At 56.9% G+C, this 25,536-nt stretch overlaps 1 protein-coding gene across 1 annotated transcript; it reads left to right on the top strand.

The window, feature by feature from the left end:
- Positions 1–342: 342 nt before the first annotated feature.
- Positions 343–24,512, top strand: TMPRSS6 (transmembrane serine protease 6). Its single transcript, XM_040991049.1, has 17 exons — positions 343–545; positions 4,605–4,738; positions 5,270–5,337; positions 5,829–6,013; positions 6,252–6,293; positions 9,056–9,260; positions 11,084–11,220; positions 12,565–12,677; positions 13,020–13,129; positions 19,010–19,155; positions 19,546–19,644; positions 20,266–20,379; positions 21,593–21,709; positions 21,926–22,094; positions 22,530–22,801; positions 23,984–24,120; positions 24,295–24,512. Exons 1-17 carry the CDS (start codon positions 347–349, stop codon positions 24,451–24,453), a joined length of 2,406 nt encoding a protein of 801 aa, XP_040846983.1. The 5' UTR covers positions 343–346; the 3' UTR covers positions 24,454–24,512.
- The last annotated feature ends 1,024 nt before the right edge of the window (positions 24,513–25,536 follow it).

Below are 25,536 nucleotides of genomic sequence, written 5' to 3'. Positions count from 1 at the left end.
ATCCTGCAATGTGAGAGAAGCAAGGATGCAAGGAGCAGGTGATGGAGGCTGCACCTGGCTCAGACAGAGGTGGTCTCCTTGGGTAGGAAGGGTGCAGGCCCTGACACCTACGTCTGTCTTCTGGCCATGGGGAGGCCAGGAGGGTACTCAGGTCAAGGTGGAAAGGTCAAGTTCAACTCTGCTGCCATCTGCCTTCCTCCTGAGAGCCGGGGCAACACCCATACTTGGTGCCAGTTCCCTAGGGATCTTTGCTTTCCATGCCAAAGGCAGGGTACCACGGGCACTTGGCACAGGTTCCCTCACAAACACTGGGTTGTTGCCAACTTTGGTCTGTTTTCCCGACAGGATGCCTATGTCCGAAGCCCCCCAGGCAGCCGGTGGGCAGGGTGGCGACGCAGGCGACGGCGAGGAGGCCGAGCCAGAGGGGATGTTCCAGGCCCCTACGGAGACCAAGCGCAAAGCTCGGGACTACCTCCGCCTGGCACCCCTGTGGCTGGCTCTGGTTGCACTGGCTGCAGCTGGGGTGATGCTCTGGTATTTCCTAGGTAATGATTAGGCCCACATGGGGAAGAGTTGGGGGATATGTGGGTGCATGGTAGGGGGACCTGTGTTCTAGTCCCAAACCCCTTGCTATGGAGATCTTGGCAGGCCCTTCTTCCTCTCTGTCACCTGCTCTGGGGGAAGGGGTGGGGAGAAATGCTGTGACCATAGCTCAGACAGCTCCCCACTGGGCGAGTGCCCCATGTCTCTGCCAGCTCTTTCAGCCCGCAGTGCTTGAGAACCTGCAAGCCAAGGGCATAACCTTGGCTTCCCTTACCTGCAGCCCTCCTGGATGGTCTTGGGGCATGAGGCCAGCTGCAGAAGGCCCGGAGGCACCAATTAGTGCTTCTGCTCAGTTGAGGCCGTTGCAGTGTCCCCTCTAGACAGGAGCTCACAGCTCCAACACCCAGGCCCTCCAGAGCCATCAGTTTCCTGCTGCCCCAGGGGCCCTGGCACCTGCCTAGGTCCATCCATCCACCCACCTATCCATCCACCCATCCTTCCACCCACCTATCCATCCACCCTTCCTTCCACCCTTCTATCCATCCACCCTTCCCTTCCTTCTATCCTTCTTTCCGTCCATCCCTCCCTTCCTTTTCTCCTTCCTCTCTCCCTCCCTCCTTCTCTTCCTTCCTTCTTCCCTCCCTTCCTTTTCTCCTGCCTCCCTCCCTCCCTCCTTTTCTCCCTCCCTTCTTCCCTCTCTTCCTTCTTTTCTTCCATCCACCCAACCTTCCATCAAATAAACACTTATGAGCATTCACTATTTGACCCCTCTCTTCCAGCTCTCAGCAATAGGAAACGCTGGCGAAGCCCAATTAGCTTGCGCCTCTGGAAATGCTCCTTATACACCGCAGGGGACTCATGTACCCATTCGTTAATTCACGCACTCATCTGCCCTGTGCCAAGCACCTCCCACGTGACTGTCAGGTTCTGAGCCCAGCCCTGGTGATTCAGCCGCCAGTTAGCCCTGGCAATCGCAGCAGAGCAAGACCTATGCATGACACAGGCAGCCCAGGTCAGGAGCCATGACAGAAATGACCCAGCACCCACTAGTGATTGGAACTTTCCTGTTGGAGAGTGGGCAAAGGTTAGAGGGCATCTGCTGGCTCCAGGTCAGGGTGCCATCCCAAGCCCATTGAAAGGAACTAGGAGGCCAGTGTAGGATCACTGGTGACACATCTGCCTGGGCTGGTGTGGAAGCTGCCCTGGAGTGAGGTTGCCTGGAGTCCTAGGTCTGTGTCGGTGATACTACGCAGACCTACAGCACAGCAGGGAGCGTATGTGGGGCACATGTCACCAGCAGCAGGAAGCCAGCATCCCAAATGGCACAGGGTGCTAGCTTTTTTTTTTTTGCCACAAACCCCGGATGCCAGGCACCACAAGCAAGCCACACAAGAGGTCCTTTATTCTGGTAGGGGAAGTGTGTGTGGGGGTGCAGCTGTGAGGGAGAGAGAAAGCAGGAGCATAGAGCAAGTGCAGAGAGACAGAGAGAAGAGCAGAGCAAAGAGGCATCTTTTATAGTCTTGAGGTGGGTTTGGGGAGTGTAGGCTCAGGGGTTGCAGCTGTAGGTGGACACCAGGGATAAATGCCTCAGGGGACTGGTAAGCAGGGCCAACAGGTATGGGGGTCACAAAGCACAGGGATTGGCGGAGAGCTTAGTGGGCCTTACAGGGACCGAAACCTAGAGAATTTATGGTAGTGTTGGGTAAACAGGCATTCTGGGTGTCACTGGGTCCAGGATGGAGGGGTCAGTCTTCAGGGGCAGTGTTCAAGTCACCGCTTACACCCCGACTTTGCTTTTTCCCTTGACTTCTTTCTCTCTCTTTCTCTCTCTCCCTCCCTCACTCCCGCATCAGCCCCACTTTCTTAGCAAGCTGAGTTACCTCTGGGTCACCATGCTGATCAGATTTCATCACTATCACCCTGTCGCCCTTAGTTGGTGGACTCCCACCTGGATGACCCCTGGGCTCTGTGCTTTATTTTTTAAGATTAATTTGCATTGGAGAGGCAGGTTTACAGAGAGAAGGAGAAACAGAACAAAAGATCTTCCATCTGCTGGTTCACTCCTCAAATGCCTGCAATGGCCAGAGCTAAGCCTTTCTGAAGTCAGGAGCTGGGAGATTTTTTCCAGGTCCCCATGTCAGTGAAGGATTCTAAGATTTTGGACTGCTGCTTTCCCAGGCTACAAGAAGGGAGCTGGATGGCAAGTGGAGCAGCCAGGACTTGAACCGGTGCCCATATAAGATGCCAGTGCCGGCAGGTAGAAGATTAGCCTGTTGAGCCACCATGTGGCTCCTGTGCCTCCTGTCTTCCTGTTCTTGCCTTTGCCCACTCCTCACTGCTTCCCCAACTTACCAGCAAACACCTGACCCTGAGGCCTTTGCACGTTTGGCTCTGTCTGCATGGAACACTCCTTCCACAGGCATGCATCCATCACACTGCAGCACCACCCACCCCGTCCACGTGCTCTGCGATGCACTATAGAGCACATCTCTTGTTCATCCCTAGACTGTGGGCTTTTCCTTGTTATGTCAGTCCTCACTCAGGGTAGGCTCTCTATAAGTGTTGGTTGTGTGAATGAGTAACTGGATGAAGGGACATATAAAAAGAGCCTTTGAATCTTCTCTCATATTTATTTACTTACTTGAAAGGCAGGGTTATAGAGAGAGAGGGAGACAGACAGAAACTTTCCATCCGCTGCTTCTCTCCCCAAATAGCTGTCTGGAGTTGGGCTGGTCCAAAGCCAGAAACCAGGAGTTTCTTCCGGTCTATGCAAGTGTAACAGGATCCCAAGGACTTGGACCATCTTCTGTTATCCCAGGCACATCAGCAGGGAGCTGGATGGGAAGCAGAGCAGCCAAGACCCAAACCAGTGCCCGCTTTGGATGCTGGTGCCACAGGTGGTATCTTAACGTGCTAGGCTACAGCACCGTGTTACAAATGCTGTTTGTAGAATAGAAATCTGATGACCTCATTGCAGCTTCAAACTTCTCTCAGTTTCCTTTGGTCATCGGATGAACACCCAGACCTGCCCTGCCAATGCTCCCGCAGCTTGCAACTTATCCCTTTCTAATCACTCTAGCAGGACTGGCCCATCCTTGACTTTGGTCATGGCTGCTATCCCCCTGCCTCGGGGCTTCTGTACAAGCTCTTTCCTCTGCCTCAGTGTTACTTCCCTCCCTCTTCCCATTCCGCATGCGTGGGCTGGAGGGATGCACTGACTTAGGCCTGTTCCTTTCCTGTCTTGTTTTTAAATCTATTTATTTTTAGTGGAAAGGCAGCTTTAGAGAGAGAGAGAACGAGAGATCTTGCATATGCTGGTTCGTTCCCCAAATGGCTGCAACAGCCAGAGCTCAGCTGATCTGAAGCCAGGGGCTGAGTTTCTTCCACATCTCCCACCTGGGTGCAGGGACCCAAGGCTTTGGGCTTTCCTTTGCTGTTTCTCAGGCCACAGGCAGGAAGCTGGATGGAAAGTGGAGCAGTCAGGACACGAACTGGGGCCCCATGGGATGTCAGCATTTGAAGGTGAAGGAAAAGCTGGCTAAGGCACGGGCCCCAGGCTTGTTCCTTTGCTATGTGTCCATTCCATTGACCCCGTACTTCTCATTCATAGCCCCCTTCCCAGACATGGGAGTGACAACCCGCTTGTCCAGCATCCTTACTCTGTAAGGGCATGAGTGGCTGTCTTGGTTCAACAGGGTAGCCCATGCCATGGGGGCTTCAGCATGCTCTGTGGCGCCCCCTGGTGACATGATGAGTGGAAGGCCAAAGGACAGAGAGGTCTGTTGACCCAGGACCTTGGCCTTCTGGGTCTTCCTGGGGGCTTCGTGGTCTTTAGGTCATCCTTGTCCTTTGAGATCGTGTCCACCTGTAGATCTCTCTCCTGTGGGCAGTCAGGAGCCATTTGCATGATGCTGGCAACAATGACACAGGTGAGGAGGAGGAGAAAGGCAGTTGCCATGATGCTGTCACGCCATGGAGCTCCAAACCCTGGAGGCTGCACTGAGGGTTGGGGTCGCGGCAGGAGGCTACCTCACTTACCATGCATGTCCCCTTCTGGGCAGGGTACAAGACGGATGTGACTGTCAGCCAGGTGTATGCAGGCAGCCTCCGGGTGCTCAATCGCCACTTCTCCCAGGACCTTGCCCGCCGGGAGTCCAGTGCCTTCCGCAGTGAAACAGCCAAAGCCCAGAATGTGGTAGGGAAGGATGGTGGGGATGCATGGTGGGGGCAGGGATGGGAGGGGGCATCCTGCAGGCACGTGGTATGGGGGTGGGAGAGTGAGCAGGCTGGCTCAGAGGCACTTGAACTAGACCCTAAGGGAGTCCCTCACAAGCTGTGAGGTGGGACACTGTCGGAGTGTGTGAGCTGTCTGTGACACTGCCGTGGCCTGCTGCATTGAGGTCGGCCCATGCTGGGGCCGGGGAGCCTCATGGAGGCTGGGAGCTGGAGAAGGCAGAGCAATCCCCATTCTCTTGGCAAGGGGTCAGCTCAGGGTGTTCTGTGGATCAGCTCCCAGGGGTGGCCCAGAGACACCTTTGTGCATGCCTACAGCTCTGCTCTGCTCATCAAGAGCCCGCAGAAGGTTCATGTCCTGGCTGAGGGCCCCAGCTGACCCCTTCCCAGAACTTTCTGGATCCAGCAGGGCTGCCCCAAGGCACAGAGCACACCTTCACGGGGCGGGGGCAGGTGTGCCGCAGAGGATCATGGGGCTGCCATCTCCTCACAGCTCAAGGCGCTCATTGCCAGCACCCGGCTGGGTGTCTACTACAATGCCAGCTCCGTCTACTCCTTCGGGTATGTTGTCCTTAGGCCCCAGCCACCCCTCCGCCCCTGCTGGGACCTCGGATTCCAAGGGTTGGAGGGGACCTGAAGGAAGTGGGTAAATGAAGGCACGGATGAGAGGCTTAGCTGGTGACCACCCTTCACAGAGCTTCCTGTTCTCATCTGTGGGTTGGGTACAGTGATGTGGTAGAGTATGTACCAGATGATGACCACAACAGGCTGGTGAAAGGGCCTGGTACTTATTGGGAGGTGGGTTTTGGGAGCACAGGCCCCAGGCCTCAGCCAGACCAGCTCTACAGCCTCACAGCTGTGCCTCAGTGTTCTCGCTTGTCAAATGGAGCTTCCCTGTGAAGGTGGAGATCAGTGCCTGGGCTGTCGGTAGTGCTCCGCGCTCCCCATAGGAGCGGGGCCTGAGCCAGTAGAGGGGGAAGTTGAGAGGGAGGTGTGGGGCAGGACACAACTTCCGGCTCCTTTCCTGGCCCCCTCACTTCCGCCTGCCTTAGGGAGGGACCACTCACCTGCTTCTTCTGGTTCATCCTCCAAATCCCGGAGCACCGCCAGCCGATGCTGAGCCCCGAGGTGGTGCAGGAGCTGCTGGCGCAGGAGCTGCTGTCTGCGGCCAATGACTCAGCGCCTGCTCCCTACAGGACTGAGTACGAGGTGGACCCCCAGGGCCTGGTGATCCTCGGTCAGTACTTAAAGGTGATGGGTGGGGGTGGGGCAGCCTAGAGAGGCCACTGCTAGGGCTGGGGTGCTCTCCGGGACCCCTGGCCCCATGCCTGCTGGGACAGGAGGGCGGGCAGGGATGGCAGGATGAATCTCAACCCAGGGCACGCTAATGGCCTCCAGCATTTTCACTTGCACTGCATTTCCTTTGAGAATCGATTTGGCCCTTGCTTATTTCTTTGTCCGTTTCCTCTCAACAGAAGCCAGTGTGAAAGACATAGTTGCGCTGAATTCCACGCTGGGTACGCGTCTCCGTTCTCCTCCCCTCGCCTGTGGCGTTGCTGGCTTTCTTGGCTTAGTTGAGGGATGGGAGGCCACAGGGTGTCTAGGGCAGGGGAGCAGCAGGATGCTGACCTGGACTCACCCCCCAGGGGAGGCACAGGGTGAGGGGCTGTGAGATGGGGCTGAGTGAGGGCAGAGGGTGTTGTGCACCTGTGTAATGTGTGTCTTGCACGTTGTCTGTGAGCATGGGCAGCGAACTTAGTCACAGATGAACTCCACTCTGCTTTTCTGTCGTTCAATCCAACTTGCCCACGGGCCACCGTAGACACCTATGGCCACCAGCGGGAAGTCCTTCATCACCCTGGGCTTTCAGCTTGAATTTGTGAAGGTAGCAGCTGGACCCTGTCCTAGGTTATGGTGCCATATTGCTTTGTTCGCTCTGCTCTCACCTAAGAGACCTGCCTGGCTTCCCCCTGCACATCTCTGGATGGGCACAGCCCACATGGCAGTCTGGGGGCTCCTGGAGTTACAGAGTGTACCAGCTGGGCTTCTGTCCCGTGCAGTCCTCTGCACATGACCCTAATTCTCAGATAACGCCCTTTGGACTTTCCCACAGAGGGTTGTGGTTCTGGCAAGCACCTTGAGCACCTCCAACCCGTCTGAGGGAGGCACAGGGTCTGGGTCCCAGTTCTGCCCTGTCTGACCTGTCCTGTCTCCTGCCCTGCTGGCAGGCTCTTTGTTCCTGAGGGAGTCGAGGCAGCAGGGGCTCATTTAACTCATTAGTGAGGGGGAACCCATAGGGTGGTAAAGAAACAAGTTGACCTATCTGTGTATCTGTCTGTGAATTTATGTATCCATGCACTCACCCACCTTTCTATTTATATCTGTCTACCCACTTACCTATTTATTATCATCTTCATCTACTTATCTATCCATGCATCATCCTCCCATCTGTTCATCCTGCTCTCCCTCTCAGTCATCCTCTATCCACCTATCATTATCATCTAGCCATCTATCATCAGACGTATCATTATCTGTCCCTCTATCCTAACTATCTGGCCTTCCATCTACCATTTACCTATCTTCATCATAATCTATTCATCCATCTATTTATTTATCTACCATCTACCTATCCGTCCTCATCATTACCATCCAGCCCTCCATGTACCTGTGTGTCATTATCTGACTTTTTATCGCTATTGGACAGAAGCATGCTGGACCAAGATTGACAGTGCAGATGCAACACTGACTAACACCCCGCCAAGGGAATGAAATCACACCTCAGGGTGGAGGGGTTGTCTTTTCCAGTGGTCCCAGGGTTTGCAGCTGGACAGTTTTCTAGAAGCTGGCATCTGGCTCCACGAAGCTGGGACCTGCCACCAACAGTCACAAAGTCAGGGGGTCTTTGGGCATCCCATCCCTACCATATTTACTATAGAAGCAAAATCTGAGTAATAAAAAATTTATTCCATTCATTCGTTTTGATTTAGAAAACAGTGAGAAATTCATTCACCTTAACATATTTATATTTTTAAAAAATGAGTCATTTCCAAAAATTTCTCACAGTAGAAAGCACCAGTGATAGATAGCCTGCAAGGCCATGGAACAAGGGCAAGGTCTTCCTGGGAAGAGGTGGACAGCAGGGCCTGACCGATCCAGGACAGAGGAAGAACTGTGTCTCCAGGGGCAGCTGCTGAGCACAGTGGGAAGGGGCTGCTCCTGACTGACCGATGGCCTGGTGGAGCAGCCGCCTCTGCCTCACAGCCTTGGGGAGAGGTTCACACACAGGTGGCAGGAGGGATGACACACTTGTTTCTTTTCCACTGGCCCTGAGGCCTAGATCAAGCACACAGCAGGTGCTAAGTGAATGAACGAGTATGTAGACTTTGTATGGCATTGCGAGTTCAAGCATCGGGTCTGAGCCACGCATGCCATGTAACCCATGGGGGCAGGAGTGAGAGCAAATGTACGACGGGGCCTGTGTCTGGGAGACAAGTCCCAGAGCTTCCCTCCCTCTGCTCCGCCACTCCACCCTTACTGAGCACCTACAGCGTACAGGGCTTCAGGCCAAGCTGTCAAATGCAGGTCTGCAAAATGGGCACAGTAACAGGAAGTGAGCAGGCCAAGACATCACATGTCCTATGTGTGCCTCAGGCCCCAGCGTGAGTCAAACGCCCCACAGGCACTGCTGTTCTGTCCTTGTTGCTTCATCACTGATTGCCTCCACTGGGGATGCATTGCAGCTGTGCCCCTCTCTGTTTTTCTGCCTGGAGGGCAATCCTCATGTCTTGCCCTGTATGGCACAGCCACCCCGCTGGCCTCCCAGGCCCCTTGTTGGTACTCCAAGCTGCACCTGCCATGACCACAGGATCAGTTGCTGGGATGTGTGTCGTGTGTCTGTCTCTGGCTTCCTCTCTTGCTATCTGGGCTCCCTCTGATCACATAGCCTGTTTCTGCTCAGGCTGCTGCCCCCAAGGTGGGCCTGACCCCCACAGCCCGCCCTGTGCTGAGCCAGGATTGCCTGTCTTTGCCCCCAAAGCCTGAACATTCATTGGGTACTTCCTTGGTGAGATCAGCTCAGTAAGAGTGAGTGAATGAATGATACAACCCTGAGCCAGTGCGTGCCTGAGGGGGCTCGGAAGCAGAAGCAGCAGAGACACTGTGGGGGTGGATAGCACAGTTCCCACCCCTCCCCAGGGGTGCCCCCTTGTAGGGACCTGCTCTCTTGGGGCTGCTCTTCTGGCTAACAGGGGTCAGGGGGTCTGTCCCTCTCCTTCTCCAGGCTGTTACCGATACAACTACGTGGGCCAGGGCCACACCCTCCAGCTGAAGGGGCCCGACCACCTGGCCTCCAGCTGCCTGTGGCACCTGCAGGGCCCCGCGGACCTCATGCTCAAACTGCGGCTCGAGTGGACCCGGGCTGACTGCCGGGACCGGCTGGCCATGTATGACGTGGCCGGGCCCCTGGAGAGGAGGCTCATCACCTCGTGAGTGTCCCCGGGGAAGGTGGGCATAGGATGGGCTCCTAGGGGTTGGGGCTAGAGGGTGTGAGGTCAACGGTCACCTGCAAGCCTTTGGGGAACAGCAAGGCCAGAAGAAGGTGGATGCGCTTGAGCACCAGTTTCCCCATCTGGAATAAAACTGCTGTTCTAAGTTGGCCCTGAAGGTGAGCTCTGAGAGATGACCACACTGGTCCACAAATGTTTCAGAGTTCAAAGCAGCCCAGAGCTCCAATCCCTGATCTGGCTGCTGCCTAGCTGAGTGCCTCTCTGAGACTCAGTTTTCACATCTGTAAAATGAGTACATCTCTTTCAGGGTTGTTGTTAGGAGTTAAGAGTCCTCACACTTAGTCCTAGCTCCCATCACTGCAGAGAGGCTAGGCGGGGCCAGGTGGAGGAGGAGGAGCTTCAGGATAGGAGCACTCGGGCTGAGGTCCAGAAGTGCCAGGGGTCAAAGGACAGGAAAGAGAGCTGGCCTCCAGGGTGAGGAAAGAGGTTGCAGTTGATTGTTTTCCTGGTCGCTCTTTACTAAATACTCACTCGGTGGCAAGTCCAGTTGCCATGTGAGTGATGCCCCTATGGGTTCCAACCCAGGACCGTGGCCAGGTCTTCTTTCCAGCTGTGCAGCCACACACTCCTCGGCCAATCTTGGCAGAGATCGGGGGTGGGGGGTAGGGGCAGGGCCAAGCTCCACTCTTGATGCAGCACCAGGGCCCTGCGGCTAAGGAAAACAAGCACCCACTCCTGCCCCCTGCAGCAAGAAAGCCTGGTACCCCAAACCCTGGTAGTCTCTGGTCCCTCTAAGAGCTCTAAGAGTTGATCTCCCTACCCCTAAGGGCTGTGGAATGAGGGAACCAGTGGAGCTGAAGAGAATGCAAATGCCTGGGAGGGCGTGCCCAGCTGGGGGAGTCAGGGCATCAAGACAGGAAGAATAGGGGGGTTGAGAAGAATGTGAGGAATGACAAGGGACCAGAAAGACACAGGAGACTGGGGGCCACATTCCCTCCCCACCTTTGCTTCCACATGACCAGGACAGGAGGCTAGCGGGATCAGGGCTGGCTGGGCTCAGGCACTTACTTGCCTTGAGTTCCCTAAGATCCCTTGCGTGAGGCTGGCAGGCAGCTCAAGGCCCATGCTGCAAGGCAAGGAAGCGGGGATTAGCTGGGAACAGCTTGGTAGGATTTCCAAGGCCTCCAGAAAAGCCACAGGCACCCCAACCTCTCCACCCAGTTTGATATGGGCAGACCAGGGGGCACTGGTACATGCCAGAGGGGCCTGCTATCTCAGGCAGGGCCTGGCATGAGCCTGTCTCTGATGTGGACTCAGTTTCCCCATCTGGAAATGAAGCAATTGGCCCTGATAGACTGGAGGGAGATTTTTCTAGATAAGTCTAGAATCCTAAGGACCTCTTGTCTGTTCCCATGCCTCCGAGGCCAGCTCTGTAGCATTTTAGAGTCTTGCCTGAGCACCCATTTGCTTCCTCCCTAGCCCAGTCCAGGACAAGTCTAAGCATTGGGAGAGGGGGAGGGCATCCAGAGAAGGTGGTCCCTGAAGCTGCCATTTGGGGTCTCTGCCAAGAGGGCTCTGTGTTTGTGAGGGCTACTGTGGGATGAGAGCCAGCCTGACCAATGTCCAGAAGGTGGGGGACAGAGGCATCACCCCTGTCTCACTGGAGATGCACCCTGGATTCAGAGATGACACTGGGCTAGTCCCAGACCAGAGGCCAAAGCCTGCCATCCTCCGTCCCTCCTGCCTGTGTCCTCCCGTCCAGGCCCCAGGTCTACCCTCACCGCCCTTCTATGTCCCACCAGGGTCTATGGCTGCAGCCGCCAGGAGCCCGTGGTGGAAGTGCTGGCATCAGGTGCCGTCATGAGCGTGGTCTGGAAGAAGGGGCTGCACAGCTACTACGACCCCTTCATGCTCTCCGTGCAGCCCGTGGCCTTCCAGGGTGAGCCTGGGGCAGCCTGGGACCAGGAGATAATCTTCGTGTGAACTTTGCCCTGGTTGGGCTTGGAATGGGGGCAGGTTTTGGAAGTCCCTCAGGTCTCCACACCTCCTTCCCCTCCTGTCTTTCCTGCTGTCTCTGTCCTTGTCTGTCCTTCTCTCTCTCCTCCCCCCCCATCTCTGCATCCTCCACCCCCCTCCCCTGCACAGCTCAGCCTCCCAGTGTGTGGAGGGAGGAGGGGAGGGCAGGGGATATGCAGATTCAGCCCCTGGCATGCTCAGGGCAATGTGCCCTCAGTGATCTCAGAGGGCATTCTGGGGAGGTGAAAACCCCCGCCCCCATGCTCATCCAGCCCCCCACTCTCCTCTTGCTTCTGGATTGCCCATCCTGAGGCACACACCTCACCTGCCTTCCGTTGCTGTCCCAGGCCCGGTAGCCACGCCCATGGGTGGGCAAAGCAAACCTTGAGAGGTCTAGAGCAGGGATGGGAAGGGGAGGTGGCATTTGGCAGGGGAGGAGGGTGCTCTTCCAGCTGTGTCCCCACTCACTGTCCTCCCTCCTTGTGGTGGACCTCTGAGATCTTCAGTAGCCGGCCCTGCTGGACTGCCAAGAGGTCGGCTGAGCTGGCTCTGTCCACTTGGGAGCTGTCACTCAGGCCAGGGGGCTGGCAGGACAACGTGAAGACACTCAGTTTTCCCTCCTGCAACCCCTGGAGCTGTGGGGTGGCCACAGCCAGTGTGTGCACAGTACCCCACTGCCTGCAGGGAGGTCTGAGGGCTTCAAGCCCATTTTGTGGACTCAGTAGCCCTGGGAGGTGGGTACTGTTGCTATAGAAACCCCCATCTGGCTCTGCTTACTCAGCGTGCAGCAAGTTGATGAGTGACATGCAACTGGTGGGAGGAAATGGGAACTCCTTTGCAGTGGACAGGGTAGAGAACTGGGCAGCTATGGCCCAATTCCCAGGCGGCAATCAAAGAGGGGGCAGAGCCGTGTGAGAATCTGATTTCTGATTGGTTCTCGCTGCTCATGGCCCTTCTCTGACTGGTGTGTTCTGTGGAGCTGGGTTCTGGATTCGGATTCCCGAGGTCCACAGGGATGGCCTCAGGTCTGATTGAGTTTGCCTGTAGGAAGGAGTTGACCTGTGTCCCTCCAGCTACATATATCCAAGGCGCAGCCGTAGCCCCCATTTTATAGATGAGGAAACTGAGATCGCAGCTTTCACAATTCTATCCTACCTGTGGGCGGTGTTGTCAGTGACTGGGGAGTTAGTGGGTGACAAACTGCCCCCAGAATCAGGTGAGAGGATTGGCTGAGCAGAGCCCCTAATGATTTGTTCTCTGGGCCCAGACTGCCAGGTGAACCTGACCCTGGAGGGCCGGCTGGACCTGCAGGGCGTCCTCAGCACACCGTACTTCCCCAGCTACTACTCGCCCAGTACCCACTGCTCCTGGCACCTCATGGTGAGCCTGCCCTCTGTCCCCAGGGGAGGTGAGGACTCATGGCCTCCGAGACCCAGGCTGGCCCTGGGGGCTGGGGAGTGTTCCATCTCTGCTGAAGTGCCCACAGCCCAGGTCCTGGGCATAAAGCTGGTGAGCAGACAGCAGCTGTGGCCAAGGTCTCCCTCTGTTGGTTGTAGTGGTGCCCGCTGGTTGAGTGACTGACAAACGTTAGTTTTGGTTGGTGCTGTGTGTGTGTGGATGGTGGGCTGGAATGGAGTCCTTCTTGTTCTCCTGGGAGGTGGGTCCACAAGGCTGGCCCTACTCACAGGCCACCTGATTGGCTGATGGGCTTGTCCCTCCTAGGTGCCCTCTTTGGACTACGGCTTGGCTCTCTGGTTTGATGCCTACGCGCTGCGGAGGCAGAAATATGACCTGCCATGCACCCAGGGCCAGTGGATGATCCAGAATAGGAGGTGATGCCCCCCCAGAACCCCTTCCCCTGGGTTCTAGATCTTGAGGGGAGCAGAGGGAAGCCAGCAGGGGTCCTAGTCCTTCTCCTGTGGCCCCCAGACCCCCAGGGTGTACTCAGAGCCTGTGAATGTTGGTTCTACTCCCAGCAAAGCAGTTGTACCTCCAGGGCTGCTATGAGTCCTGGGGGGCTCCCTGAATGCTCCAATGAGAAGACATGGGTGTCCAAGGGCTCATGAGCATGTGACAGCCTTTGTCTCGACCTCGCCACGTGTCTGCTCCTGTCCCACTCACTGTCACACAGAAGCCGAGACCAGTCTGCCTACCTCAGCAGCTCCATATCTCCTGCCTACCCCCGCTCTGCCCAGGGCCCCCATGCTGCTCCCTGCTTCCACCCTTGGCCTCTCTGGTGGAAAGGTTTCACACTAGCAAGGGGGGGAAGTGGAGGGTAGCACAAAGTCAGGAGCCATCACTATGACCACCACTGGAGCTGGGCTGTGACCAGGGCTGTGACCAGCAGGACATGGACAAGCAGTGTCCCTGGGGCCAGCGCCACTGCAGGGGCTGGCGTCTTCTGTGTCACTGAGGTGCAGAAGGGACCAAGTGACACTGGCTTCCAAGGTCTGAGGGGGGTGGGGAGGGGGTGGGGCGAGTGCAGCTCTGGTTGCTTTGTCCGACACAGACCTGTGTCGCACACTGGGCATTGCATTACAAAGCATGTAAAGGGAGGTGCAGGTGTGGGGCGTGGGGAGGGTGATGAAGCTGGAGGGGTTGGAGGTGGCAGAGGGGTTGGAGAAAGACCCTCCCGTGGCTCTCTTGTTGTGTGACGATACAGGTTTAGAAATAGAGCAAGGATCCTTGCAGAGGTGAGGAGACCCTTCCCCACATGGGGCCCAAGGGGGCGGGAACTTCTGCCCGGGCAGCCCCGAGCCTGGGGGAGCAGTCCAGCCAGCATGATTGCCAATGTTCTGGCTTCACAGATGCCGAGTGTCTGGGAGGCCAATGCCAGCAGATGGAAAGATTCTAGAACTCTAGAATGCTGGGACCTGGGTTGGTGTCCCCATCTTTCCACACTTGAGGTTTGCTTCAGGGTCAATTTCATCCCAAAGGATGATACAGGCACAAGGAGACAGAGATTGGCACTGCGTCTCAGGTGGCTGCCCTGGGCCAGGGGCTAGGAGAGCTGGCCACGGTGGGAGTGAGACAAGTGGGGTGGGGCACCCTTGAGCTGACTGGGGAACAGAGTGTACTAATCCTTGTCTGTGGGATGGGATGGGGGTGCGGAGGGGTGCGTGTGGCAGTGGCTGTCTTGGTCCTTCCTGGATCCCTGAGGGCTCTCCCCACCTCCCCATTAGTAACAACAGCGTTCAGAGTGGCCTTGAGGTTGACCCCACCGTGATTCACAATTCTGAGAAGGTGGTTGTGGCATGCCTTCCTGCCGCCCGCCTCCCGCAGAGCAGAATGTAACAGGAGGAAGAGGAAAAAGCCTCAGGTCCTGGGTCTGATGCCTTCCACCTGGGCCCTGTCCTCTGTGCAGGAGGCTGTGCCTGGGTGCCAGGTTTTGGCAGTGTAGGGGCGCACTAGGTTCATTAGCCTGACAACCTTCCTGGTCACTGGCGCTGTTCCCAAGGGCACTGAGGCACAGAAGGGACCAAGTGGCACTAAGATGAGCCCGTGGTCAGGACTGCTCCCACACAGGTTATCAGCTAAGAACAGTGGGGTGCAGGACTGTCCCCCTCTCTCCCCAGTGCAGCCAGAGTGGCCAGGTGAGGATCTGGGTGCTGGGGTGTGGGAGACTCCATGAGCCACTGCTGGGGGGAGATGTCTGAAACTTGGATGGGGACAACTCCATCATGGCAGTATCCACCCTGCACCCTAAAAGCATCCCGCATATTGGAGGGAAGTTGTGCCCGAGTTGGTGGTGGCTGTGTTGGCCATGCAGTCCAGCTTGCTCCCAGAATAGCAGCTGCCATGGACCAGCTAGGGACTTGGCTTAAAGATTTACTTGATTTATTGGCGAGGCAGAGTTACAGGAGTGGGACAGGAGAGACTGAGTGAGATCATTCAATCGTTGGTTTACTTCCCCAAATGGCCATAATGGCCAGGGTGAACTAGACTGAAGCCAGGAGCCAGGAGCTTCTTCTAGGTCTCCCATAGGAGCCCAAGGCCTTGGGTCATAATCAGGCCATAGTCAGGGAGTTGGATGGGAAGTGGAACAGCTGGGACACAAACATAAGGGATGCTGGTGCCCAGGTGACTGCCAGGTCACACCAGGCAGTGTGATTAGAGTGTGTGGTTGCACACATCTGTCTATGCATGCAGCCATGCGCCTGTGCACACCCTCACCATGTGTGGGCTCCTTCCCTCGACCCCAAACAGCCCCCCTGATAGCTGTTAACTCTTGGTGCTGCAATGTCACCCCATCCATCAGCATCCTGCTAGTTGGGGAGTGGTCTTCAGTGACTAAGGGGTCTAGTTCAAGGGCAGCCTGATTCAGCCCGGTCCCAGAGCCTCAGCTCTTCCCCCAGTGACTCAAAGTAGACAATCAACTCTCCTGCGCTCCCAGGCTCCTGCCCGGAGTGGTTAGGACAGGCTGGGGAGGAGGGGAGCGGGGCAGCTGTGGACCATGTGCCATTGGCCCTTTCCTTGCAGCCATGTGCAAGATATTGAAGGAGGTTTTGCTGGAAAGCTCCATGAGTGGGTGGTACTGACAAGTGAGGGCTGAGAAGGGTGGACATGCAGGCTCGGGGCTTGTGGGAGGGACAAGCACAGCCCCTTGACCCTGAGTAGCCACAATGGAAAGAAACAGTGGGTGGGCGGGTCCAAGGCATGGTTGCTGGGGACCATCTGGCTGGTCCCTCTTTGGGCTAGGCATTCTTGGGCATCTTGTTTGACCCCTCTAAGCCCTTTCTTTTATGCCTGTCCTCCTCCACTTCCCTGGTTTCCAGCTCCTCTCATGCCCACCTGCCTTTCGAGTCCATGCCTACCTGGGGAGCGGAAGAAGGCCTTGGCCTTGTGAGATGGGACCCTGGTTGCTGACTTTCTCATAAGCTACTCTTGCGGGGTGCCCCTGCCACGCAGGCTTCCCCCTTTCTGGGAACCTGCCGCCCACCAGCTTCCTGTGATGTCACTTGTCTTGCTATCTGCCCAGCCCTTTCTACTTACTCCTGGCTGATGGGCATGGGCAGAACACAGCTTCTGTGAGCTGCTATAGCGTGACCCGGGCACCCGAGAGTGGGAGATGGCCAGGCAGGAGGTGGCGGCCCCCAGCTGTAGCCCCAAGGGAGGAGAGCTCACAGCCTGACCCTGTTAGCAACAGATGGAACTTTCTGAAGCGTTTCTTAAAACGCTAGATAGCAGGGATGGATCACTCCCATGCTAGACAAGGCCCTGGGCTGCACGGTGAGGTCTGTGGGGAAGGTGTGGCTTTTAAGGTGACGTTCTGTTGGCGGGTGATGTCACTTTCCCTGGCCACAGCATAGTGCCTCCCAGGTTGAAATGTACTAGAAATGAGGCTGGGGAAAGTTAAGATGCCCATGGCAGTAACCCCTCCTTCACTTCCACAGTGCCCGCGGCCTGGACAGTTCAGGAACTGGATCCTCTTCCCTCCCCTCATCCTGCCAGCCCTCCCCCTCCCCCTGCCAGCCCTCCACCTCCAGTCTGTTCGGACATGCCTGGTATCTTCAAGTTCCTGATCCCCTGCCCACTTCCTGGGGGTGCCCTGTTGGGGGTTCCTCATAGAATGCTTGCTTTTCCACTTTAAAAATCAAAACCAATCCAATGTCCATTGGTTTGCCAGGAGCCCTCAGGGCTATCCTGCTGGCCAGGGAGATGAGGGTGCCCTCTGCTGGTGGATCCTGCCCATGTGGTCCGGGGTGGAGTGGGGTAGGCTGCAGCAGAACCTGAGTTGATTCAAGACTTTTTCTTCCTGTAAAACGACTGGGGAGAGTTCTTTTTAAAGGATTCTGCTTCTGCTAGTCATGTTTCTATACCGGCAGTATTAGAAATTAACCCTGAGAAAATTTTAAGTCTTTATTATCACTTCTCTGCAGATCCACTTTCCTATTTTCAGCGATCCCAAATTTCATATGGAAAGTTCCAGAACTAAAGAATGGATGCATTTTGTTTTTATTCTTTGGAAAGATTTATTTATTCATTTGAAAGGCAGAGAATAAATGACCAGAGCAACCCAAACTGGGCCAAATCAAACCCAAGAGCCTGGAATTCCCCCAGTGTCTAGAGCGGATACTGGACTTCCGTGTAGGCATGGACGCACAGGGAGGAGGAGTCTACCTGGAAATTGGGACCACCCATGGTGTCAAGTGTCACTTGGGGGGGTTGGATTTTATTCAAACTCCTTCCTTTAAAAATAATGCACCGATAATGCGTTAACGATCGCATAGTTTACGACAAGATAATTATCTTGGTCAAGGCCATTTAGCCGTAAGAGGGTTGTGTTTCCAGGAATGCTTCCCTGATCAGGCGTCTCAGGCCTCTAGTTGGGCGCAGTGGCGCAGTGAGCCTAGTCCCGGAGAGCTCCCGTCTCTGTAACCAGATGAGGGCAAAAAGCTCAGCGATAACTGAGTTTCCCGGGACTGTTGTGACATTTGGGTTCCTAGAGCTGCCCTTGCCTGTGGGCATGGGGCCAGCAGCCCAGTGGGGGAGGGGGCGCCCAGCTGTTAGATCTGGTCCCTGGAGGGTGCTCGGAGACATGTGGGGGAAGGGATGGCTCACAGTGCAGTGGGAAAGCGGGGTGCCCTTCTCCCTAGCAGGCTGGCTGAATTCTCTGCAGCTCCAAGGAGCCTTGAATTCTGGCTCGAGCTTGGCTTTGTTCCTTGCGGGCCTCAGCTGTGAACTGGAAAGACAGGGAATCTTTTTTTTTTTTTTTTAAAGATTTATTTATTTTTATCAGGAAGTCGAATATACAGAGGAAAATCTTCCATCCGATGGTTCACTCCCCAAGCTGCCACAACAGCTGGAGCTGAGCCAATCTGAAGCCAACAGACAGGAGCTTCTTCTAGGTCTCCCACACGGGTGCAGGGTCCCAAAGCTTTGGGCTGTCCTAGACTGCTTTCCCAGGCCACAGGCAAGGAGCTGGATGGGAAGCGGGACTGCCAGGATTAGAACTGGCACCCATATGGGATCCTGGTGTGTTCAAGGTGGGGATTTTAACCACTAAGCTATCGCACTGGGACCCAAGACAGGGAATCTTCCTTCAGTGGGCAGAGTCCCTGGGGCAGGGCCAGGTCCCCAAGCCCCACCCCACCTTGATAAAGGAATGTTCATTTACATCCTAGAGTACTCAAAAAGAGCTGGGCCTTCAGGCTGCTCCCATAAGGCACCTGCTCTCTGGACTTTTCACCTGTGTCCTCGGGGGTGCCCCAACACATACAGGATGGCAGTGGTTAGGTCCCCGTTAGGGGGTGGTCAGGGGCAGGGCAGGTCCGGGGAGAAGGACTGGGATCCTTCCTGGAAGTCCAAAGAGCCATGAGAAGACAGCCAGGGCAAGAGCTGAGGTCAAGAGCAAGGTCACTGGGCAACTGCTGCCCCTGCTGACACGCTGGGGCCTGCCGCCTACGGGAAGGTCCTTCTCCTGTGTCATGAGGCAGGAAGGGGACTTCGGGGGACTTATGAGGCTCTCCCAGGTGGCTGGGGATAAGATGCAGGCTCCCCACGGACAGCAGGGAGTCTCAGAAGGCTCCTGGGCCAGGGAGTGACACAGTTGGGCTGCCTTCTGAGTGCCCCGAAGGGGAAATCAAGGCAGGCGAGGCATGGCTGGGGGTGCAGGTCGGCCCCTCTGTCCTCCCTCCATTCTTTCCGCCATGTCTTGCTGTCTGAACACCGGACCCAGCCTGTGTGACCTGTGTCCTCTTGGGTCCCCCCAGGCTCTGTGGCCTGCGCACCCTGCAGCCTTACGCGGAGCGGATCCCTGTGCTGGCCATGGCTGGGGTCACCATCAACTTCACCTCACAGATTTCCCTCACGGGGCCTGGCGTGCAGGTGCACTACAGCTTGTACAACCAGTCGGACCGTGAGTATGAGTAGGCCAGAGCATGACGGCCCTGAGCCCTCTGCGGCCTCGCCCTGCCTCACCGCCTGGGCTGCGGGCAGCTGCTTATGAGGCTGGATGAGAAGCGTGTATGCGTGTGTGTGCAGGAGTGAGCATGCTGTGTAACCGTGCTTTGTGTGTACAGGGCAGTGATGTGTGCTTGGGGGACATCGCCACGCTGCTGGCTCATGTGGGTGTGGCATGCATGTCTGGGGGAAGCCTGGGTGGGGGGACTGTGCATCCTGCTGCTTGAGACAGGTATTGGGTGGGGAGGGGAAGGGCTCCTTCACAGCGCCCTTTGCATGGGTTTGCGTGACAATGTGCAGTCTCATGGGGCCCTCCCCGTGACCCCCGCCCCCTGTGTGTCCCCAGCCTGCCCTGGGGAATTCCTCTGTTCTGTGAATGGGCTCTGTGTCCCCGCCTGTGACGGCATCAAGGACTGCCCCAATGGCCTGGATGAGAGGAACTGTGGTGAGCAGCCCCACCCCCTTCCCCAAACCCTTCCCACCTTGGCTGAGCTGAGCTGAATGGAGATGCCCTGCCCCAACCACTGCCACATACATGCAGACCCTGCTATGGGCACCAGGAAGTGGGATTCCCTTGCTATGTTGAGGATGGGAGCTCTGAATGGGAGATCCCAGGGCCACCCCATGCAGGGCTGAGTTGGGACCAGGATCTCCTGCTGGAGCTCAGGACTTCCACCTGCAGTGACTCTGTCCTCTCCTTCCCCAAGGGGGCCCACATCTCTGCCACTCCAAGAACTCAGACTAGGCGCTGCCCACTTGTGCTGCCCATGTCCTTGCCTCCACTCCTGAAGCTTCTGGAAGCCAGGCTCTCTCCCCCTGCCCATTCACAGTTTCCCTGTGTTTGTGTGTGTGGGGGGGTGCACCCCTCTAGGATGACCCTGCTGGAGAGCCGGTAGGAAAGGTGCTTTGTGTCTGGAAACCCAACTTGACTGCCTGCCAGTTCTGACTCAGTCCTGGATCCTGGGTCACTTGACTTTGGCTTCCCAGGGGACAGAGACTGGAGGGCAGCTGGGTGTACTCTGGCCAATGCCCGCTCCTGCACCCCTCCCATTCTGTGTCCCCACAGTGTGCCGAGCCACGTTCCAGTGTCGGGAGGACAGCACATGCATCTCCCCATCCCGGGTCTGTGACCGGCAGCCTGACTGTCTTAATGGCAGTGACGAGGAACAGTGCCAGGAAGGTAGGACGGGGTCTGCAGCGGATGCAGGAAAACACCCCAGGGGGTGCAGTCATGCAGAACATCTTCAGAGAGGCCCCCTCCTGCCCAGACACCCACTGTTTCCCTCTGTACCCACGCCCATGTTGGCCACCCATCCTCCTCCACTTCCCTCTCCTCTTCCATTCATCCATCCATTCATCTATCCATCCATCCTTCCCCTCTTCTATCCATCATTCATCAACCCATCCCTCTTCCATTCATCCACCCACACACCGATCTACATCTGTCCATCCATCATTTGGTCTCCCTGACCAAATGATTAATATAGTTGTTCATTCATTGATCCATTCATTGCCCTATCCAACCACCTACCCCTATCCACAGACCCATCCATCTACCCATTTACGGCTTTATCCAGTTAGCTGTGTGTCCACTGCTCCATTCATCTATCCATCTACTGCTCTCAAGTCACCTGCTTGTCTGTACAGCCCTTATTGATCCATTCTTTATGCGATTTGCCAGTCTCCTTTCTGAACCATCAATCCAACTTATTTCTTGGTCTTCCCCATGTTATGAGTCCATCCTTTTATCCATGTTATGAGTCCATCCTTTTATCCATCAGTCTACCCATTATCCTTCTGTCCATCCTCCAACCATCAGTTTGGCCATCTGCCCACCCATCTATCCATCTGACCAACACTTACAAACTACCCAGTGATAGCCAAGGTGGGTGAGGAATGGAAACAGAAGAATGCCCGCGATGTGGTCTCTGCCCTCTAGGTTCAGCTGCTGGCAGGAAGACACCACAGGTAGCCCTGCTGACCTAAAGTCTTCCACCCATCATGTCTGGGCAGTAGTGTGGAGAGACGGTGTGGCGGGAGGGGATCAGGCCCTGGAAGTTCCCTGGCCCAGGCAGGTTTCGAGTTGGGCTTTGAGGAGAGCTAGAGGGAGGAGAGGAGCTGAAGCTCGTTAGCAGCAGGGAGAGCCAGGTGAGCAGCCAGCTGGCCCAGGGGTGCCATGGCCTGATGGCAGAGGTGTGACCTGCCAGGGCGTGTGGTCAGAGAGGCTGTCAGGCTGCTCATGGACCAAACTGCGTGTGTGATGGGGGAAGGAGACCCTGCTCCTGGCCAGCCCCTCCTGGCCGGCTCTGGATCCTTCTTCCCCTGGGCTTCACTTGAGGCTCAGACGCCTACATTCTGTGCTATCTCCCTTACTCTCCCCCACTCCATCTCAGAGGTGCCTTGTGGGACATTCACCTTCCAGTGCGAAGACCGTAGCTGCGTGAAGAGGCCCAACCCACAGTGCGACGGGTGGCCCGACTGTGCGGACGGCTCAGATGAGCGGCACTGTGGTGAGCCAACCTTGCAGCACCTCAGGGCTAAGGGCAGGGCGCACAGGGAGGTGTCCACAAGACGACCTGTGGGGTACCAGTTGCCCCAGCTTCCTCCCTGACTGCCTATTTCCCTGTCTCCCCATTTCCTCATTTGGTTCCTCCTGTTTCTCACTGGTCTCTCCTTTTCCCTATCCCCTCTGTCCATGGCTGCCTGCTCCGTGCCCATGCCCACAGACTGTGGCCTGCAGGGTCCCTCTGGCCGCATTGTGGGTGGTGCTGTGTCGTCAGAGGGCGAGTGGCCATGGCAGGCCAGCCTCCAGGTCCGGGGGCGCCACATCTGCGGGGGTGCCCTCATCGCCGACCGCTGGGTCATAACCGCTGCTCACTGTTTCCAGGAAGACAGGTGAGTGTCGAGGTGCCAGAGTACAACTGGGGGACAGTGTAGGGCTCAGAGCACGGAGTTGTGCGCAGGATCTCGGCCATGAAGGAGAAGCGCCCCTGGCTGGGCTTCCTTCTGAGTCCAAGCCCTACGTCCACGCCCACTACCGCCAGCTTCTCTGGGCTCTGCTCTGCTCTCTGGCTGTAGGTTGGGTCAATGATTCATTTATTCACTCACTCCTTCATTCATTCTGCCATGTTTGTGTCTTGTCTACATGCCAAGGGGCTGGATGCTGGGCATGTTTTCAGCCTGAGGCCCATGGCTGTCTAGCAGGGTGTGAAGCCGGTGTTAGAGGCCAGGGTGGGATGTTCCTGGCAAGTCCCAGGAGGAAGGGATGGGGTGGGTGTGCGGGATGGGGGTCCCTGAGTGAGGCTGCGCTTCTTCCCCCTTCCCCCACAGTATGGCCTCCCCTGCACTGTGGACAGTGTTCCTGGGCAAGGTGTGGCAGAACTCACGCTGGCCGGGCGAGGTGTCCTTCAAGGTGAGCCGCCTGCTGCTGCACCCGTATCATGAGGAGGACAGCCATGACTACGACGTGGCCCTGCTGCAGCTAGACCACCCAGTGGTGCGCTCGGCTACTGTGCGCCCCATCTGCCTGCCTGCACGCTCCCATGTCTTTGAATCCGGCCTGCACTGCTGGATCACAGGCTGGGGTGCCCTGCGTGAGGGTGGTGAGTAGCCCATGGTCTGGGAGCTGGTAAGCCCAGTGCAACCCAGGAGAAGGGCCCTGGGCACTGGGCTTGTCTGGGGTTCCATGGCGGGGTGGGGGAGGAGGAATGAGCTTTGGGTGTGGCCCCTGTCCCTACCTTCTTCTAGAACGGCCTGTGACCATGTAGGGGTACGGGTGTGGAGAGGCAGGTCAGGGACACTGGAGTCCACATGCCAACTTCAGCCCTATGCCCCGTGGCATGTGCCCGGGGCGGGGGGTAAGAGTCCCTATGGAGAATGGATGGTAGGGGCACAGAGTTCCTAGGATCTGCACCCTTCCACAGTGGGTACACAGCTAGGTTTCACAGAAGAGACTGAAGTTCTGGTCATTTAGTGCTTGTACCGGGTCATCTGGCGGTCAGCATGGAGCAGAGCCTGGAGCCTCGGCTAGACTGGGGTTGAGGCTGGGAACCAGGAAGTCAAGTCCAAACCTCCCATGTAGATGGCAGGAAGCCAATCGTTTGAGCCCTCACAGCTGCCTCTTAGGGTCTGCACTGGCACTGAAGGGAGCAGGCACTGACCTAGGCACTCCAGTGTGGGATGCAGACACCACAGCTGTTGGACAGCACACCTAGCCACATACTGGGCAGCCTGAGTGCCGTGTGGCCTGGAGGCAGAGATGTATTAAAGATGGGGAACCCAAGGCTTGTTTGAAAAGTGGTTTGTCCAGGAGTATGAAGGAGGACAGCGCCAAGCCAGGATTGCTTTGCTGTCACCTGCTCCTGTATTCATTCAACCACATGTGTGTGAGAGCCTACTGTGTGCAGGCATGCAGTCAGGCCAAGGGGGAGGTGGAGCTGTAGAGGATATTTCTTGGGGTGGCAACAAGGAGTGGCCAGACAGGGAGGTACAGAGGACAGAGGTGGGGACAGTCCCCGGGCGGGATCCGGGAAGGTACCCAGGTTGTTCAAGCCGAGGCAAGTGGGTGGCATCCAGGTTGAAGGTACAGGTGCTGGACAGAACAGCTGCAGAGCCTGGGGCGTTCAGTGGGGGCTGTTACCACAGCCTGGGCAGCAAAGCTACCACAGTAGTGGGGCAGTAAGGCAGAGGGGTGGGGGTGGATCCCCTGACAGGGGCGGGGTGCGCAGAGCAGGAAAGCAGCAGGGAGAATGGGATGCCCTCAGCGCTGCCCTCCGGCCTTGCAGGACCCACCAGCAATGCCCTGCAGAAGGTGGATGTCCAGCTGATCCCTCAGGACCTGTGCAGTGAGGCTTATCGCTACCAGGTGACCCCGCGCATGCTGTGTGCCGGTTACGCCAAGGGCAAGAAGGATGCCTGCCAGGTGACTCCCGCAGGCAGGGTACAGGTGTACATCCCCGGATGGTTCCACCAGGGCTGGGACTGCCAGGGAAGAAGCCAGGCACGGCTGGTTCGGCAGAGATTCAGAACGGGTGTGACTCCCACGATTTCCCAGTTGTCAGGAGCTGATCTCAACTCTCTCCTCTTCCCCACTTAGGGTGACTCGGGTGGCCCACTGGTGTGCAAGCAGTCCAGTGGCCGTTGGTTCCTGGCGGGGCTGGTCAGCTGGGGCCTGGGCTGTGGCCGACCCAACTACTTTGGCGTCTACACTCGCATCACGGGTGTGATCGGCTGGATTCAGCAGGTGCTGACCTGAGGTGCTGCCCCCTGCACATCTGGAGCCAACCTCCTGGACTTAGCCCAGGGACCGCCAAGCTGGGGAAACCTGTGTTCTGAGGATGAGTGGCCCTTGCGAGGCCCGAAGTAGCATCCTACCTCCGCCCCACCCACTCCAGCAGGGTGCTAACAGCTGGTGGTAAAGACATTTCCCCCGGCCCAGGCCCAGCACCCCCAGGCCTGGCTGGGGGGTTCCTCTCCAGGCTCTCTGCTTCATATTCCCCACCTCTCCCTCCTCGAGGCCTGTGGGTGGGGTGTAGTTCAGCAGCCATGGTGCTTGCCTGCAGGTGCCTCCACCTCTAAAAACCAGCCTGGGAAGCCCTCAGGTCCACTGGTTTGGTGGGCCTGCCCAGTGGGTCCACAGTTTAGGTAAGCCAAAGGGTGAGAAGCCCCATGGCAGAGTCCTTGCCCAGGGTGGCCAGGCACAGCCAGAAGCTCCCTGGAGGTGAACTTGGCTGCTCTGGAATAAAGATTCACAATGGAAGCTTTGACTTGGGGTCTGAATGGTGGTGGCTGAGGTGGGGGGCAGGGGAGTGGCTCTCAGAAGCCAACCCTGCTTTCCTGCTCAGCCTGTGGCCCAATGTCCCCAGGTCAGGGCAGGGATGATGGAGGCAGGTGCCCAAGTTCTGGAGAACTGAAAGCAATGTTTTGAGGACCCTTAGGTCAGCAGGAGGGAAGGGATGAATGGCAAGTAGCTGGCTTTTGGAACCCTGGGGGAGACAGGTTCCAGGCAGGACCAGGGCATCCTGGTGAGAGCTGAGGGTAGTGGGGCCAGCCTGAACCCTGAGCTTCTGTTCTCCCACCTCCCCACGTCGTCATTTATTGAAGAAGCGGCTCCTGGGCAGCTTCCTGAGGCCAGGGCAGCTAGGGCCACAGAAGGGTGGTGGGGATGAGGGATGCTCCAGCCTACCAGCTGCCTGCAAACAGGAGTTCCAACATGCCTACGTTGGGAAAGGGCATTCCAGACAAGGGGACAGTATGTGGGAAGGCCTAGTTTCCCAAGAATATGCACATCAAACAGCAAGCTGTGCAACAGAGGCAGAGGGTGGGAAGTGGGGCAGAA

This window comes from Ochotona curzoniae, unplaced genomic scaffold (assembly GCF_017591425.1).
Source record: "Ochotona curzoniae isolate NIBS_2020 unplaced genomic scaffold, NIBS_Ocur_1.0 contig_1014, whole genome shotgun sequence".
NCBI classification, from domain to species: Eukaryota; Metazoa; Chordata; class Mammalia; order Lagomorpha; family Ochotonidae; genus Ochotona; species Ochotona curzoniae.
This window is presented reverse-complemented; position numbering and strand designations above follow the sequence as displayed.